The sequence below is a fragment of the Medicago truncatula genome, chromosome 1 (genome assembly GCF_003473485.1).
Source record: "Medicago truncatula cultivar Jemalong A17 chromosome 1, MtrunA17r5.0-ANR, whole genome shotgun sequence".
NCBI lineage: Eukaryota > Viridiplantae > Streptophyta > Magnoliopsida > Fabales > Fabaceae > Medicago > Medicago truncatula.
The window spans coordinates 54,876,409-54,893,083 of record NC_053042.1 but is presented as its reverse complement, the minus strand read 5'-3'; the positions used below and the strand labels follow the sequence as shown (position 1 = coordinate 54,893,083).

The following is a 16,675-nucleotide window of genomic DNA, read 5'->3' as shown; positions in this document are numbered from 1 at the left end:
AATCATAGTAATTTTTTTTACATTTTATTGTAAAAAATAATCAAAATTCTCTATTATAAGTAATAAAAATTCAGAAAAATTAATTTTTATTTCGTCGACGTTTTTGCTAAATAAGATTTAATTATTATATTATAGGTGATAGAAAATAATTTTTCTCTTTAAAAAAATAAAACATTTAACTATTAATTTAATGATTTGTTGTACCAATACACTCAAATCTTTGGGTGTACCATAGAATTTGTCACATATATATATATATATATATAGATAGATACATACATACATACCGTTTGTTATACTTTTTTTTAATATTTGAAGTAAATCTTATCAATTTCTTTACATTCCAAACAAATCATGTGGATCGTCAATATATTCTTAAGGGCTCGAATACCCTCTAGAAAGGTTTGGGCGCCCTTCAGAATGACTCGTAAGGCCTAGGCACACCCTTCTAGAGCGCCGGCTCGACTAGCTTCTAGAAGCATCTGGAGCTCAGTAAAATGACTTAAGGCCCAACTTGTTTGGGGCTTAAGTCACACAAAAACAAGCCCGCAAAGGACTATAAATACCTCTTTTAGTGGCTAACATAAACCGTCTAAACCCTAATATCGATTATATACAATAAAACAAGATAAATTTTACTCTTTGTGAAACCAGAAGAAACCTGCTTGCGTGAGTCGTAAGTCTCTCTCTTTCTCGTCTCTCAAATCCGTTTCATCTTCTTCCTTGTTACTTGAAACCAATATGTTTTTCCTTTTTTTCGTTTTCTATTTTTATTTAATCAAAATTACTTGAAATTATTTCTTTGAGTTCGTAAGGTATTCTTTTATTGATTTTCTTGAATACGAGGAATGAGAATATACTAGTAAATGCTGAGCTTAGTCATCTAGCAGCAGTTGGAATTTGTTTCATTGATTCATGACATTTTTTGCAATCTGTTTGGTTCCTTTCCAAATTGGTTCCGGTGTTTGATTTCATTGTTTTTTCTGTTCCACAGAATATGCTTTCAACACAGGATCAAGCGGTAGGGAATGAAGAGGTTGATAAGTCTGTGGCAGAATTTCCAGGAGTGTATTTCATTATTGAGAAAGCCTCGTTGGTTAGTACTTTTCTTTTTCATTGAAGAGAATGAAATTTGTATATTTTTTTGGAGATAACTGTATCAAATCTTCATCCGAAGTTTCTAACTCAGCCTTTATGTAGTTCTGACTAACTGTTGCATGTTTTATTTCAGAATTACCAGATTTTGAATTCAGGGGAGCATGGTGATTTTCTGCGGACGAAAAATATGAATCCTGATGATTATAGGCCAGATATTGTTCATCAGGTTAGCCACTGTTTTCATTACTTTGACAATGAGATGTTTTGGATTTTTTATTGCTGGATTGCCCAAAGGCGCGACGTTGAGATGAAAACTTGTTCTTGAAGAGTCTAATTACAACCTAACTTCCTCTGAATAGTTATATTTTGTTTTATGTTCCATTGTAGTTTTCTTAGAAAAGTATTATTATAAAACCCTGAAAAGTTTGAAAGATTATTATCTCATTTTCTTGATGTACCTAACTCTGAATGTATATGGATTTTAGGCTCTCCTTGCAATATTGAGTAGTGCACTTTGCTTGGCTGGTAGAGTAAGCGCTATATTCATCAGAACCGGTGAAGGAATTCTTATTAAAGTTGATCCACAAACCAGGATACCAAAAACTTTTGGAAATTTTTGTAATATGATGGGTAAGCTAAGTTTCTCATCAACTCATGAAATGTATTATCATTCTTGGCTTTGATCATCATATTGACATCTTTGCTTTTCCCCACTTCAAAATACTTAATAATTATTTTAGTGGAGTTGCTGCAAAAATCCAGTATCAAATCAAAGGACAATGAGGGAAAGCTTTTAAAGTTAATTCAAAATCCTGTGACTCAACACTTACCCGCCAACTCGCTTAAAATTGGTGAGTAGGCAATGGTACAATGTCAATGTCTTCATTCTTATGATGACGTCAAACTCTTATGCTGTTGTAGGTCTTTCATTTAACTCGCCAAAGACAGTTAAAATAAGAGACTTCGTTGCTGCTAACTGTGATAAGAATCTTGTATTTGTGGTAAGCTTTTGCAAGTCTTTATATAATATTACACTTTACAGATGGGATCATTTTTGTTATTTCTTGATTGAATGTTGTCTGCTTCTTCAGGTTGGTGCAATGCCTCATGGAAATATTGATGCCGATTACATTGATGATTTCATACCAGGTTGGTGTTTATTTCAAATCCAAGTTTTGCTGTATTGTTAATGATTGACATGTCTTTTGCATATGGGAGAGGACAAAGTTCATTTATTTCAAATTTATGATTTAACATGTGGTACATTGCTTATTGTATATTTGGAGAGAATGAAGTTCTTGTGATTTCATTCTTGCTAACATATCAAATTACATATATTAGATATCAAACTATGTCAAAATAACGAGTAGTTCACATTGCATATATGCCACATAAAATTCACACACAACCGTGATAACCGGCATTCGAACTCCTGTCATGATTTCAAACCTAATAAATTTGTCAGTTTAGCTAAACTTTACGGATTTGGAAGTAAAGTTTTTTATTTTTGGCTAAGGAAGTATAAGTTTTTAATTACACACTATGGGGAATCAATCACAAACTTTTGGACCGGTAAATCAAAGATATGATTATTAATTTATTATTCAAAAAATTTCCCTTGTTTTGTTTGGCTATAGTTTCAGGTTATCCACCAAGTGCTGACACTTGCCTCTACCGGATCTGCGATGCATTAGAGAGTAATTGGAAGATCTTTTAAATAAAAGATGGGTTTAAAGATGTTCTTTTTTGGGAAGTTCTAATATGGTTGAGACTACTACTATTTAGTATATAACATTTTACATTAGCCTTATCTAATAATGATCCGATTTAAAAGTGGATCTTACTATTTTTAGTATACTTTAATAGATTATTGCATTATTGCATTTATTTTTCATTTTTTATTAATAGTAAATTTACTTTTTATTAAAAGTGGTTAAAGTCTATTTTTTATAGGTCCATATTACATGCATTTTTATTAATAATTTCCCCTTTTCTCTATTATAATATACTAGCTTCTATTTATACTTCTAAATAAAATGTTTTCCTTCATTAAGACTGGATTCGAGCATAATTTATCATGTTGTGAGAACTTAACCAATAGAAAAATTCAAAATAATTACTAATTTTCAAATACTACTACTAGAGTACTAGTGTTATTCAAGGAAAAAAATTGGAGTGTTAGAATTCTTATTTCAGGTTGTACAAAAAAAAAAAAAAAAAAAAATTCTTATTTCAGGTTTGATAACCAACTATCAAATAATTAAATTTCAAGCATTTGGAGAGAAAACATAGAAATATGGCAAGATTTTGTATAAGAGATAATGAAACCATACCACACGTTAATTGAAGTGCAAGGCAGTATTTACTATTTAGAACAATGGCAAAAATAGAACAACACAAATTGAATGGATAAAGTATCAACGCTAATATCTTTTTGGTGCATAAAAAAATAAATTAAACTGACATAAACTAAGAAAAAGAGTGAACAAAGTTTTGATGAAAGCAAAGCGGTACTAATTATTAGCTAGGATACTTATCATACTGTAAAACAAAACAACATTGATCCTCCTTATATAGAGAAATTAAATAGTACTAATCAAATCTTTTACCCGTAAAAAAAACTCAAATCTTGCTTGGTAGTATTAAAAAAAAAAATCAAATCTTCTGTTCATCTTTTATCCTTAAAAAATAAATCAAATATTTTTACAAGAACGAATTAGTGTGTTTTTATTAATATTAATTAATTAAAGTTTGAATTCGTGCCCTTAACATAAAAAAATATAAAAAAAAAATAATAATCTTTTTTTTTTAAGGAAAAAAAATAATCTTGTTTGCAAAAACTGAAATCTTTTTAAAAATAAATCAAATTAATGAATCGTAACTTCCAAGTTATGTTTTATTTTCTAAATAGAATCTGACATTTTCTTTGAGAATTAGAGAGGATAAGCTGAAACTTACTATATTCATGTTTAAGTGTCCCAATTGCAATAGAGTCTTATAAGCTGAAGATGAATGATACCAGCCAAAGACTGACGGTAGGGCACTAATGGAATTAAGTGAGAAAAAAATTCCTAACTTGAAATTGGTTGAGACTTTGACTGCTAGAGTGTTTTCTTCCATAGTTCTCATGAATTACGTTCAGGCTTGTGAATTTATTTTTTTTCATAGGATGTCCTTTTCAAAATATGTATTCAAAGTAGGTTTAGAGAGTTAATCTTATATTACTTTTATTTCCAGAGTCTATCAAGAATCACAGATGGGAAAAGAAGCTCTTGGAATTGTGGGCAGTTGAGTCTGCCTAGGTAGAGAGATGAATTGTCTCAAATAACCAGACAGCATCATGAATGACTCCTAATTTTGTGGATGCAAGTTCAGGATAAGCTTCCTGCACAAAGTGAAATAACTGCATTTATCAAGCAGTCAAGTACCAAAGCCACCATGCAGAGAGAATTATGGATACCAAACTAAGCTTGGTCCTATAAAACCAAAGCTAATGTTGCCAGATTCCCCAGACTAATAAAGCTTGTTTCAATTATTAATAAATAGTATAGAACGAACAGATAAATACATCAAGGAAGTGTCCAAGTGACAACTATCCTTATTACAAATAAATATCCTAAATAATGAAATTACAAGATGAATAAGATTATGAAACAAGCAAACATACACTGGGAAAGTAGTCCACAAATTCCAACCATCCCAAACTGTGTGCAACACAAGTAATATTTTGCCCAACCAAAAGTAAAAAATGGTATAGGAATCACAACATCTACGGGTTCTTCTTTTGGACTAACTGAACAGGCTCGAAAATGAGGCACTCAAAACAGACTTAACCTTTATTATATTTATGACGGATAGAACAAATGCGGACTAGGCGAGAAAGCAAATAAACAAAACAATTGCCCATGACATTAGGCGCTGATTGAGCAGGAGACTAAGGCAGTATGCAAACTTGTCTGATCATCAATTACCAGCATCTCGGCTGTAAAACTGGTCAAGAGTCTTGGCTGGTATACGATGAAGAAGTTCACGGGGGAAAATCCGGAGTAAGGTCCATGCAAGATCTAGAGACTGGAATATATTGCGGGTGTCGTAGGCTCCCTGGGCAACAAACTTCCTCTCAAACTTGTCCAGAAATTCCAGATATAACTGTTAATAATATGGGGGAAAATAACTTTCATTAATACCACTTCAAGGACAATTTCACTATATCAAACGAAATATCTCGAGAGAAAATTAGTGGATACCAGGTCCTCAGATGAAAGTGCTTCTTCTCCGACGACAGCTTTCATGGCCTGGACATCCTTTCCAATGGCATAATTTGCATACAGCTGAACAGAAATAAAATAACACCGTTAAGATAGTTTTTTTTTTTGCAGCACACACCAATAAGATAGTTTACATATAAAAAAAGAAAACTACACAGGGAACAAACAAGAAGAGACCTGGTTGGACACATCAGAATGATCCTTTCTAGTCATTCCCTCCCCAATAGCACTCTGCAGTGGTGACCAATGATACATCATTAGAGTGTAAACCACAAACCTTTTGATTAAGAAACATATGTTTACCACTTGACAGAACTTTGAAATCAAACAAGATTAACTTTACCTTCATCAACCGAGATAGTGATGGAAGAACATTGATTGGTGGGTATATCTGCTCGAGAAAAAAAAAAAAAGAATAATGCTTAGAATGTTTACCAGGTCACTTAGACTGATTGTATACCAATCTCATACAATTCATCAGGGATCATATATATTTCATGGCATTCAAACTTGATGTATCAATGAAAATTGAAATCAAAATATTTCAAACTATTTGTTAAAGCCAAGAAAAGAAAGAGAATTGAAAAGTTGAAGAACAGGCCAAAATTTTCAGAGAGAATACCGAATCCCACTATATAACACAAGCCAATGATTAACTGCTTTTATATTTAATATATCAAATCGAATTATATTAAATATTATGATGCCCTCTGCACCAAATTCTCTCGTAATAATGCAGTAACTAATCCAACATGTTTTATGGCATTCATCACAGCAGAAAGCTTCAACATGACCCACCTGTCTATTATGCAACTGCCTATCGATGTATATCTGCCCCTCCGTAATATATCCGGTAAGATCAGGAGTTGGATGTGTAATATCTATACAACAGAAGTACAAGAAACGTGATCATTCAGCATTGAGATTTGAAAACCTTTTATCCAAAACAGAAGACAAAATTCATTATTTCTTTACCATCATTTGGCATGGTTAGAATTGGAATTTGGGTAATTGAACCTTTACGCCCCTCAATTCTTCCGGCACGTTCATAAATTGTTGCAAGATCTGTATACATGTAACCAGGATAACCACGTCTTCCTGGCACCTCTTCTCTGGCAGCAGATACCTGTAGGATCAAGAACAAGGTGTCGCGCAAATTGTTCGAGAAGAAACTAAATATTTTTAAGTTACTTATCATACTGCACGAATATGTGTAATACTTAGAAGTATGAAATTTTAATCCTCTAAAGAAAAATACAGGAGAATGGTAAAAGCAGTAAAAGGTTATTCTAATCTCTTCTTTCAATTCAATGATTATTTTTCCTAATAAATTATAGTTGGTACATTACCTCACGAAGAGCATCAGCATAAGAACTCATATCTGTGAGTATCACGAGAACATGCTTGCCACATTCATAAGCCAGATATTCAGCAGTAGTAAGAGCAATACGAGGAGTGATAATACGTTCAATTGTAGGATCATTTGCCTACAGTAAATCCCAATAGCAATTGTACAGACATGTAAGAAACAGGGTAAGAAATAAAAATTATCGGTTGATATCTTATTATAATTTTTTTAAGGGGGAAAAACATATGTATCACATTGTGTTCATCAAAAACAATATGTTGATCCATTAAACAAAATAATGAAGTCATGCATAATTTTTATAACAAAAACTACCATTTAACGTTTTTAGAAAATTTTAATTATTTTTCCCTACACTTCGCATGTGTTTGGTTTTGGCTAACATGCCAAATACTAGTTCTACATTAAAGATGGACATATTACCTCTACATATATATCTTTTGATGAATATGTTAGATTTAAATACAGAGAACAAAATGTAATAATTTTTTGTTAGTTCCCCAATCCCCAAAGAAAAATGAAGAATCAAACAAAGACTATACTGTAAGTTAGTTCCAAGCATTATGAGACATTTATTTTATTTAACTTGTAAGTCATTCAACAATCACTGGAAAGGAAAAATTCAAAAATATGAAACCAAAATTACCAGAATAAGGGGGAATTAAAGAACATGTGAATAAAGATTTTAAAGATTACCAAATTAAGGAAAAGGGTCACTCTCTCCATTGAGCCATTCTCCTCAAAGTCACGCTTGAAAAACTGTGCAGTCTCCATGTTAACTCCCATAGCTGCAAAAACAATGGCAAAATTGTCGTCTTCTCCTCCTCCCTGCATAAATCAAGATTTGTAAGAAAAACAACCTTACTCATATTACATAAAGTATGGAAGTAATAAATTTAAGTAAATGACTATACAAAATTAGACCTCTTAATCTAAGGTAATAAGAAGCAATATTTATATCTATAAGCAATATCACAAGTGAGAATACTTCAAATTATTCATGTCAGTTTCTTCATAAGAGTTGTCGGAAATACTATAGTGATAGCGATTAATATGTCAACAGGAATAAAGGGTGCTGATAATAGATATGTACTTTGAGTTTGCTTTATGTTATCATATTGCATTGTGCTTGTTTTATGGTTTGACTACTTTTGCAAAGGTGGTTTTACTTTTAATCTTCCTTCAGCGCTGTAACCTTATCACATTTTTTATTCCCAGTTCCTATCTTATAATATTTCTTTTCTTATCCATCATCAATAAGGAAAATCCAAATGAAACACAGATCACAATCAATTTCTAAAAGTCATACAATTCAAGAGCATTTTTTTTATCAAGTACAATTCAAGAGCATTTAACATATTTGATAAAGTGCAATTTAGTAATTTATCTATACCTCAAGAAGATTATCAGACTTCTCTAGTCGCTTGACTAAGCCAGCCTGACGACAAATCTGTGCAGCAATTTCATTATGGGGGAGACCGGCAGCTGAAAATAGAGGGATCTTTTGACCTCTAGCAATAGAATTCATGACATCAATTGTAGATATTCCAGTCTGTATCATCTCCTCGGGATAGGTTCTCTCACTAGGGTTGATGGAACTTCCTGAATAATTAGAAATATATTAGAATTTAGAAGTATAAAAACCAGACATAAACAAACATGCAGTAGTAGTGCACAGCAGAAGCTAAATACCTGATATATCCAAGTAAGCCTCAGGTAAAATTGGCGGACCATTGTCAATTGGTTTTCCAGAACCGTTAAATATCCGCCCAAGCATGTCCAGTGATACAGGAGTTTTTAACACCTACGGATATAAACAAGAGAGGGACAGAGGAAGTCAGAGGTGGAATGAATTCAACGCAAAAGCAAACTGTTAAAGAAAGCCAAGCAAAACCAATTTAAAGGAAGAACTTTTATTTCAATTCAATAACCAAATACTTGGCTAAATTGCAGAGGAACAGAGGATGGGCTAAATCTCGTGAAGTTAATCACCTGAGAAATTCCCCCTCCAGAACAAACTAATAGAATAGTAATCAGGAGTGAACCTTGTGATTACTAGAATTTCAATTCGACACAATTCCTCCCCTATTTTCTAAGCAGATTTAAGCTTTCAGTTTCCACAGTTTCTAGGTTTAATTACATGTATAATATCACAAAATCGAAGTACTCATTCTCCACTACAAAATTTCAAGTTAAAACGCAAAAAACAAATGCATAATGCAAAATTTATCCATTAATCAAGATGACATGCAACACAGTCTGAAGGGGGATAACAGCAGTTTCGGCATGCTTAGGGGATAGTTACAATTGGAATTATCTTCTTTATCATTATCTGGGACGGTTTAGTAGGTAGCAGTTTAAAAGGATAGCCAACCATCGGCTCAATTATGTGTTTTCTATTGACAAAGCAAAATATAGCTCGCAAACTAACAGCTAATGCATTATTTAGGTCCTGATAATCCAAATTTTATTGAGATAGGACAAAAAACAGCATATATTTTTATGGGAAAAAATAGATAAAATTTGCATTCGTTATATTAGGTGAACTGTTGAATGTAGAGTGAGAGAATTGTATTAAGTAAGAGCACGTACCTCTCCAGTAAACTGTACGGTCGTAAATTTATTGTCAATCCCAGATGTACCTTCAAATACCTGATCAATAGTTTTTATAAAGTCAGTAAACTATAAAATGACGTTAACGGTCTTAGCAGAGTAGTAAAACTAGACAGTGAAAAGCTAGAAAGAAAGAAAGAAAAAAAATGCAGCTGCGTGAATAAAGCAGACAACGATGGAGGTACATTGTTTAAGAATGCTACTCAGAAGCTCGGAACATTTTGGTTATTATTATGCATTAAAAACAAACACAGAAATCTTAATTAACTCAAAAGATAGGAGGCAAGTACAGATGATGGTTATGCATGCTGAAGGCGCTCACCTGAACAACAGCCTTTTCGCCATCAACCTCGAGAACTTGTCCACGCCGGGTAGTTCCATCGCCTAAACGAATATTGACAATCTCTTGATATTTGGGTCCCTGAAGCAGTTGACCAACGTAAAATTTAGTCACACTAAGAAAATAAAAATATCAGAACATTCAATAAGAATATCAGCAAGCAGACTGTCAGTATCGTTACCTTAACTTTCTCAAGAATGACCAATGGTCCGGCAACTCCAGACACAGTCCTGTATTCTGTGACATTAATAAACAAACAGACACATAATTTAGGATAAACTAAATAACAACAGAATGAATACCATAAGTTATCAACGCAGATTGAAAAATCAAGAAGTCTTGCATGCAAAATTTGTTTTTTATACATAATAGCAAGCATTTAAATGTCTTTTTAATGATTTATCAATGGCTATGTATACACACACCCAAAGGGTATCATAATGCAGTAGAAAATTAACATGCCACGTAAACCAATAAGACACATACCCATTCCTATCTCCAAGGTGCCGTCGTCATTGTCGCTAGCATTCTGAGCCACACCCATCTTAGAACTTGAAACAATCAAAAAATACAAATGAGAAGCACGACTAAAGGCAGCACAGATTCCATCAATAATTAAGACAGCGGGAACAACAAAAAATACAACAACAACCAAGCCTTATCCCGCTAAGTGGGTTCCACAATTTGCTATTATAAATCATATTTCAATAGAACTCATTAAAATCAAGTACAATGAAAAAAGAATATACTCTTAATCATAAAGCAGTTCTTCAAACGTCATCAAAGTAATTTTCAAAACAAATATCAATAAGTGTGTGTTTGATTGAAAATTTAAGAAACGCAATCAAACAAAAATTGATCTGATTGGTTAAAACATAGTGTAAAATTTTGAACCTATTGCAAATGCTAATTTTTTATCGCTTCTTCACAAAATCATACATGAATGAGTAAAAAATAAAATCTAACAGTCTCCACAGTGAATCGAAACTAAAAAATATACAATGAAATCAAATAACTGATTCAGAGATCGGAGTTCATGAGTAGTCTTAATCTAACTTAATCCATAGGTTTGATCCAATTGAACTCGGAAAAAATGGAATTAGCACAAAATAAAGAATCAGAAGCAATAAAGATAATCTTAATTAAAAAAATGAAGGAAGTATGGTTTAAAGAGAAATTAGTTGCATACTGAGATTAGGCGAAAAAGTGAAATCGAGAATCGAAGAATTGGATCGGAAGAGAGAAAATGACGTACCTGTGCAGTGGTTTTCGATTTTTTGTGATCAGAGAGAGAGGGAGATTGATTTGTGATGGGAACGGAACGTGGCTCAGACTCACTGGGTGATGAAGTAAATAGATCTAATGGACCAAATTATATCTATTTTTTTTTTTTTTTATAACAAAACAAAAATTAAAGATGAGAGAAAATAAATGTCGAAATTCAAGTAATTTTATAACAATATTTTTTTATATTTGTATTTAAACAAACTAAATAAATAGACTTTTTTTAGGATAAACAAAATAAATTATTGAATTTTTAATAAAATATCTAAATTATCGACTGTTTGTGTTCGGCTTGAAATAGGTGCAAATTAAAAAATAAAACATGATGAATAAAATTGATAAAACGGGTATTATTTATGTAAATTTTAAAATTTGAGGGTCTATAAATGCACACCCTTCGGTGTAAATTTTAATGGTGTTTATCGTTTGATACATTCTAGTTGATGATCTAGAAAATTTTCAATTAAGGAGGTGTCTTGTTCATTTTCTTTCTTTTTGTTTCTTACTTCCCAAGAAAAATCAACAACAATAGAGTTATTAAATATGTATATTTAAGTGTTGAAAGTTTAAGCTTTTATCCATGTAGTGTTTATTCTCCTTCCACACGATCATACTTTGATGCTCAAACGCAATAAACAGACTCAACATTTTTTTCTCTCTTCTCGCTTCTCACTCCAACATATTTTTTTCACTTCACTTTTCAAATGTTAATAGAAGATCTAGAAATTCAATGTGGTTATTTTTTTGGTTTGATTTTATTTCAAGCATCAATAACACATTGTAAGCATCTCAACATATTTTACACACATACATATATATATATATATATATATGTATATATATATATATATATATATATATATATATATATATATTTCTCTTTCAGTTTATATTTTCATTCCTTTTCTAAAATAAAATAAATAAATCAACACCATAAATTTTATATATTTCATATTAGAAAAATGATATTTGTACAACCACTTCGTGACAACTTTTAAACAACTTTCTCTCATACTCACATTATATTATTACCCTCTCTCTTCTTTTTTCTCTCTCCATTGTTTTTGACCAATAAACAAAGAGAAAAGAAAGATTGTCAAATAGATTGTACCAAATGATTGTTCAAATATCATTGCTCTTCATATTAATACATATATGTTGAAACATCTACCACAACGTGTTTCTTGATGTTACGACAACAAGTGCGACGATTTGTTAAAATATATATAGTTCTATAAATATGGTTGTTCCTTTAGTATATAATAAAAGTGGCCATATCATAGATGATGACTCAAGTGAGGATTGAGAAATATTTTTGGATGCATGTACCGGTGGCAGTGATGAAGTGGATGTAGATTACTGACCATTTTCAGCTACATGTAATCCTATTATTAAAGCTGATAATGCTAGTAATCATATCATAGTCGTAGTTCAAACATTCGCGCCAACTTTTGCAACAAAAATGACAGCAATGAAAGTGAGTTCAAGTTACGAATCCTTTTTGGCTATATATAATCTTGTTATTGGAATCGTTAGTGTTAGTAGTCATAGAGTTGGTTCAAAAATTGGTGCTACGTATAATAATGTTATTGAAGTTGATATTGTTAACAATCACAGTGGTGGCTCAAACATTGAGGCTGCATATAATCTTGTTATTGAAATCGACAGTGCTAACATTCATAGTGGTAGTTCAACTATTTGTAGTCTTGTTTGTCAACCAATGAAGTCTAGCCATGCCTTCGGTGATCTAGTTAAGATGTTATATTGACATTGATTGCAACTATTAGTATAATAATGTTTTCTATATAACCCATATATTTCATAATTCAGCGAGTTAAGGCCTCATTAATCCCAACAATAGAAAATACATTTACGAGTTAATCAACATAATCCTTCTCTAAAATATTTTGGCTATATGTTGTAAATTATACGACTTCTATCCAGTCACATTTATAAGTAAAAAATAACTTTTTAAGTTCATTAAATAACTAATGTACCGTGTCATAATTATAGGTCAGATTAATTAATTATACAATATACCTAAAAAGTTGTTTTTTGCTTATAAATATGACCGAATGGTGTACTTATTTTGCACAAAAACACAAAAAGGAGTGTAAAAAGATGATGAATGTCTTACAAGTAGAAGACAAAATCCCTTTTGTGAAATTTTGTGCTTGTGTGATCCATGACTATGAGTTTATTTTGCTATAAATAATGAATTTAAAAGAGTTTTAATATGGCTGTCTCTAAAATAGAAAACATGCGGTTTCTTCAATCGTCTCTACAACTCATTCTTCAAACAAGTGAAAGACCTCTTTCAACTCCCGTTATTGATCCGCCACCACATACTGCTCATAAGAATTTGACTAAATTTTTGGGTAACAATTTTCCTCCAAAAGCTTATCATCTCCATTCATAACGAATCTCCAACATTTGAATTTGAAAAATCTCGTTGTTTTTCCAATGAAGACTCAACTATTGTAGTTATTTAAAGACATTGATTAACTTCGATATTTTAGTTGGAGAGTATGCAGAGGAATAACATGATAGATTGAGCATAAGGAACACGAAGAAAGAGTTGTTGAAGAGGGAAATAGAAAGAGTGTAGAGATGGGAGAATGATTGAAGGAAGAAAGAAAAAAAAAGGTTGTCGACAAAACAAGAGGGTAGCAAAAATGTTAAAGAGATATTGAAAAATGTCTTTAAGTTTACGATTCTTGTAAAAAAATTAATGGCTTTAATCTCAACATTTTGAATTTTAAGATACCTTCACCATACTTTTACAAAAACCCTAAATATTTCTACCCCACACTGATTTATATTTTATAGACCAACATCTTTGTGGAGTCGGATGTAAAATTTATCTATCTGCCTCTTAGCCCAATTGAAATTGTCCAATTGCATTTTTTACGAGTGATGTATATGATTTATGAACATATGTATGCACGCATGCACATGCGTGCACCCAAACAAACACACTTTAGCCCACCTACCAACCTACATATTTTCTCTACTTGGACCAAAACCAACCCTTAACTGCCGTAAAATAATTTCTGAAAACCCAAACACCATTATTCAACACTTTCAGAGATAATAATATAATGATATGATATATTTTATGACATGATATAAAGAGGGAAAAAGATAAAATAAAATGTTAAATAAGTGTTGAAAAATTAAGGGTGTTCAAATATTAGTGTCTTTAACGGCTAACACTTGGGTAACACAAGTGACATTTTTCTCTCTCTTTCACAAGGATTTTTATTTATTTTTCTATACACTTATGGTTGATCAATGTCACACGATATTAACACCCCAGTGTCACCCAAGTGTTACCAATCTTTAACTATTTGATTAAATTACACGCTTAGTCTTTTAACTAGTTTTATTTAGGCTCCATAACTAATATTCTTATTATCAATTTGTTCACTCTTCAGGTGGTTATGCTCCCCGTAGGTCTTTCCTTCATTTGATTTGGCTTTGTGGTATTTGGGTCGTTTGGAATGAAAGAAATCAAAGACTCTTTACAAACACAGCTAAAACAACAACACAACTTCTTGAGAAAGTCAAGATCACATCTCTTCGTTGGATGAAAACAAAAAATGTTTGTTTCCCTTTTGGTTATCATGTGTGGTGGCAGCATCCCCTGGTTTGTTTGGGATTGGCTGATGTATCTCTTTTTTCTATTGATGGTGTTTTCAGAACTTTTGTTGTAACTTTATTTTGATTCCTATGACACTCCTTGTGCTAGGGACCAAAACTTTTTGTTAATATATCTCATTTTGACTTGTTCAAAAAAAAAAATATTCTTACATTTTTTAAACACTTTGCTTGTTGTTAACCCATGTGTTTAAGTTGGTGGATAGTTTACCAAAGTCCACAATGATTTCGTCCATTTGATTATTTTGTCAAAAAAGAAACTTATTTGACCTTTTTTCATCATTTCATGTTCTTTATCTCCTTCATATTCCAATTTCAATAAAACTAATTATATTTTTTTTAGGCAAATATTTTTATAAATAAAAATAAAATGATAGACATTAGACTTGACCCAAGTACAACTCAATCGAGAATATAATATGATAATATAGAAATTGCGATCAACTTTAATCAACCCTAATACATGATACATGATCAACCCAATTGAAAATACAACGTAACACTAATTATGATTTAATTATCTAGTAATTTTATTTGTTGTGCGTGCAATCTCTAACAAAAAAATATATTATATTATAGTATAAATTAATTTCTCACATCTTAATATGGGAACAAATCTATCTATATATATATCTTTGAATTAGAAACTTGCTTCATTCTAATGCTTGGATTGTGCCTATATGACACCTGAATAAGACAACTTCATTATGTCTTTAAAATTACTCTTATCTCTTTAAAGAATAGTAGTAAAATGAAGTTATTGTCAAATTCATGAGTTATAGAAGATCAACAACCATAACCAAATAACATAATCAATTTATTTATATTAAAATAGAGAAATGATACTTGTACAATCATTTTGTGATAACTTTTAGACAACTTTTTCTCTCATATTCACATTATATTCTTACTCTCTCTCTTCTTTTTTCTCTCTCCATTGTTTTTAACCAATAAGAAAAGAGAAAAAAAAAATTGTCATAAAAGTTGTTAGCAAATGGTTGTTCAAATATCATTTCTCATTAAAATAAGATACCTTTTTCTACTTAATAAAGCATACCTTGACATGTAAAAAATGAAGAATAAAATCCATCTTAGTCCAAAATAAAGGAAAGAAATTCATTTTATTTTTTTTTTTGAAAGAAGAGAGAAATCCAATTTTAAATATAATAAAGGAAAGGATTTCATGACGTCACAGCATAATCAATAAGTTAATACACAGTTTTTTTTTTTTTGGAAGTTGTTTTGAGAGGTTTACAAATTTGATACATAATGTCTTTTTTTAATATTATAGAACAGCAAAAGTATATATATATTAATATTATTAACGCAAATAAATATATTGGAATTACAACCATACAACTAATGAATTGATTAGTTGCTCAAAAAAAAAATTGATTAGTTATACTTTTATTAATTATATCTTTAAAAACTAACTTTATCACATTATCCTTTGAACTACTATTTTTTTTCTATTCCATAACTCATATTTTTTAACAATGATAATTCACTCGCTCATTGTGTAAGTTATAGTTTGTATTGATTAATTGATATCCTCCAATTCATCATCTTTGTGAGTATAAATATGTGATTTTTTGCATAATGGTTTTGGAATAAGTTTTGGTTTTTGACTATCATCATTTTCACCAAACAACTCTTTTGCATGGTGATCTTTGTTTCTTTTGTATTGTTTACATAGATATTGACAATTCATTGATTTTTATGGTGGGATAAGGATTCAAAAATACTCTATTATATATAGTGATACAATATCTAACCACTCTTTTTTTATTGATGTTAATTTGGTAGTCTTTATTAACTTTTTTTTTCTTAATGTTGACATGACTATTTTTCATGTGAATGAGGAGAAGAGGATAAAAGGCTTCTATATTTGCTTTCGTTGCATCCTTAATGCTCTCAAGGTCTATGAAATGGCAAGTCATGTAAGTGTGTATCTTCAACCATAATTTTTTTATATAAATTAAATTAAAAATTATATGAAATAGCAATTCTTATATACATTTTTTAAATATTCATCTGTAAATAAAA

General features: G+C 31.0%; 2 protein-coding genes across 3 annotated transcripts; one reads left to right on the top strand and one right to left on the bottom strand.

Annotated features, from left to right (window-relative positions):
* Positions 1-1,724: 1,724 nt before the first annotated feature.
* On the top strand, positions 1,725-2,873 carry LOC25485636 (ribosomal RNA small subunit methyltransferase NEP1). Its single transcript, XM_039831521.1, has 5 exons — positions 1,725-1,728; positions 1,839-1,949; positions 2,020-2,099; positions 2,190-2,247; positions 2,736-2,873. The coding sequence occupies exons 1-5, from the start codon at positions 1,725-1,727 to the stop codon at positions 2,813-2,815; spliced, it is 333 nt and encodes a 110-aa protein (XP_039687455.1). The 3' UTR covers positions 2,816-2,873.
* Positions 2,874-4,609: 1,736 nt separating this feature from the next.
* On the bottom strand, positions 4,610-11,074 carry LOC25485635 (V-type proton ATPase subunit B2). Of its 2 annotated transcripts, none has more exons than XM_024772396.2 (15): positions 10,941-11,074; positions 10,172-10,236; positions 9,867-9,922; positions 9,668-9,766; positions 9,325-9,384; positions 8,425-8,536; positions 8,126-8,334; positions 7,429-7,560; positions 6,716-6,853; positions 6,342-6,492; positions 6,165-6,247; positions 5,710-5,757; positions 5,544-5,597; positions 5,346-5,429; positions 4,610-5,247 (listed from the first exon to the last, which is right to left on the bottom strand). In XM_024772396.2, exons 2-15 carry the CDS (start codon positions 10,227-10,229, stop codon positions 5,062-5,064), a joined length of 1,470 nt encoding a protein of 489 aa, XP_024628164.1. In that variant the 5' UTR covers positions 10,230-10,236; positions 10,941-11,074; the 3' UTR covers positions 4,610-5,061. The 2 variants fall into 2 exon arrangements, with proteins under 2 accessions (XP_024628164.1, XP_013470345.1); XM_013614891.3 differs by having other exon boundaries at positions 10,875-11,012.
* Between the last annotated feature and the right edge of the window lie 5,601 nt (positions 11,075-16,675).

Bases quoted from the DNA above. Each gene is read 5' to 3' on its own strand.
- LOC25485635 (XM_024772396.2), bottom strand. From the start codon at position 10,229: ATGGGTGTGGCTCAGAATGCTAGCGACAATGACGACGGCACCTTGGAG. The intron at 8,537-9,324 runs GTACGTGCTCTT...TTATATCCGTAG, and splicing joins CCGTACAGTTTACTGGAGAG to GTGTTAAAAACTCCTGTATC. The intron at 5,430-5,543 runs GTCTCTTCTTGT...ATTTCTGTTCAG, and splicing joins ATTCTGATGTGTCCAACCAG to CTGTATGCAAATTATGCCAT.
- LOC25485636 (XM_039831521.1), top strand. The intron at 1,950-2,019 runs GTGAGTAGGCAA...ATGCTGTTGTAG, and splicing joins CGCCAACTCGCTTAAAATTG to GTCTTTCATTTAACTCGCCA. The intron at 2,100-2,189 runs GTAAGCTTTTGC...CTGCTTCTTCAG, and splicing joins ATAAGAATCTTGTATTTGTG to GTTGGTGCAATGCCTCATGG.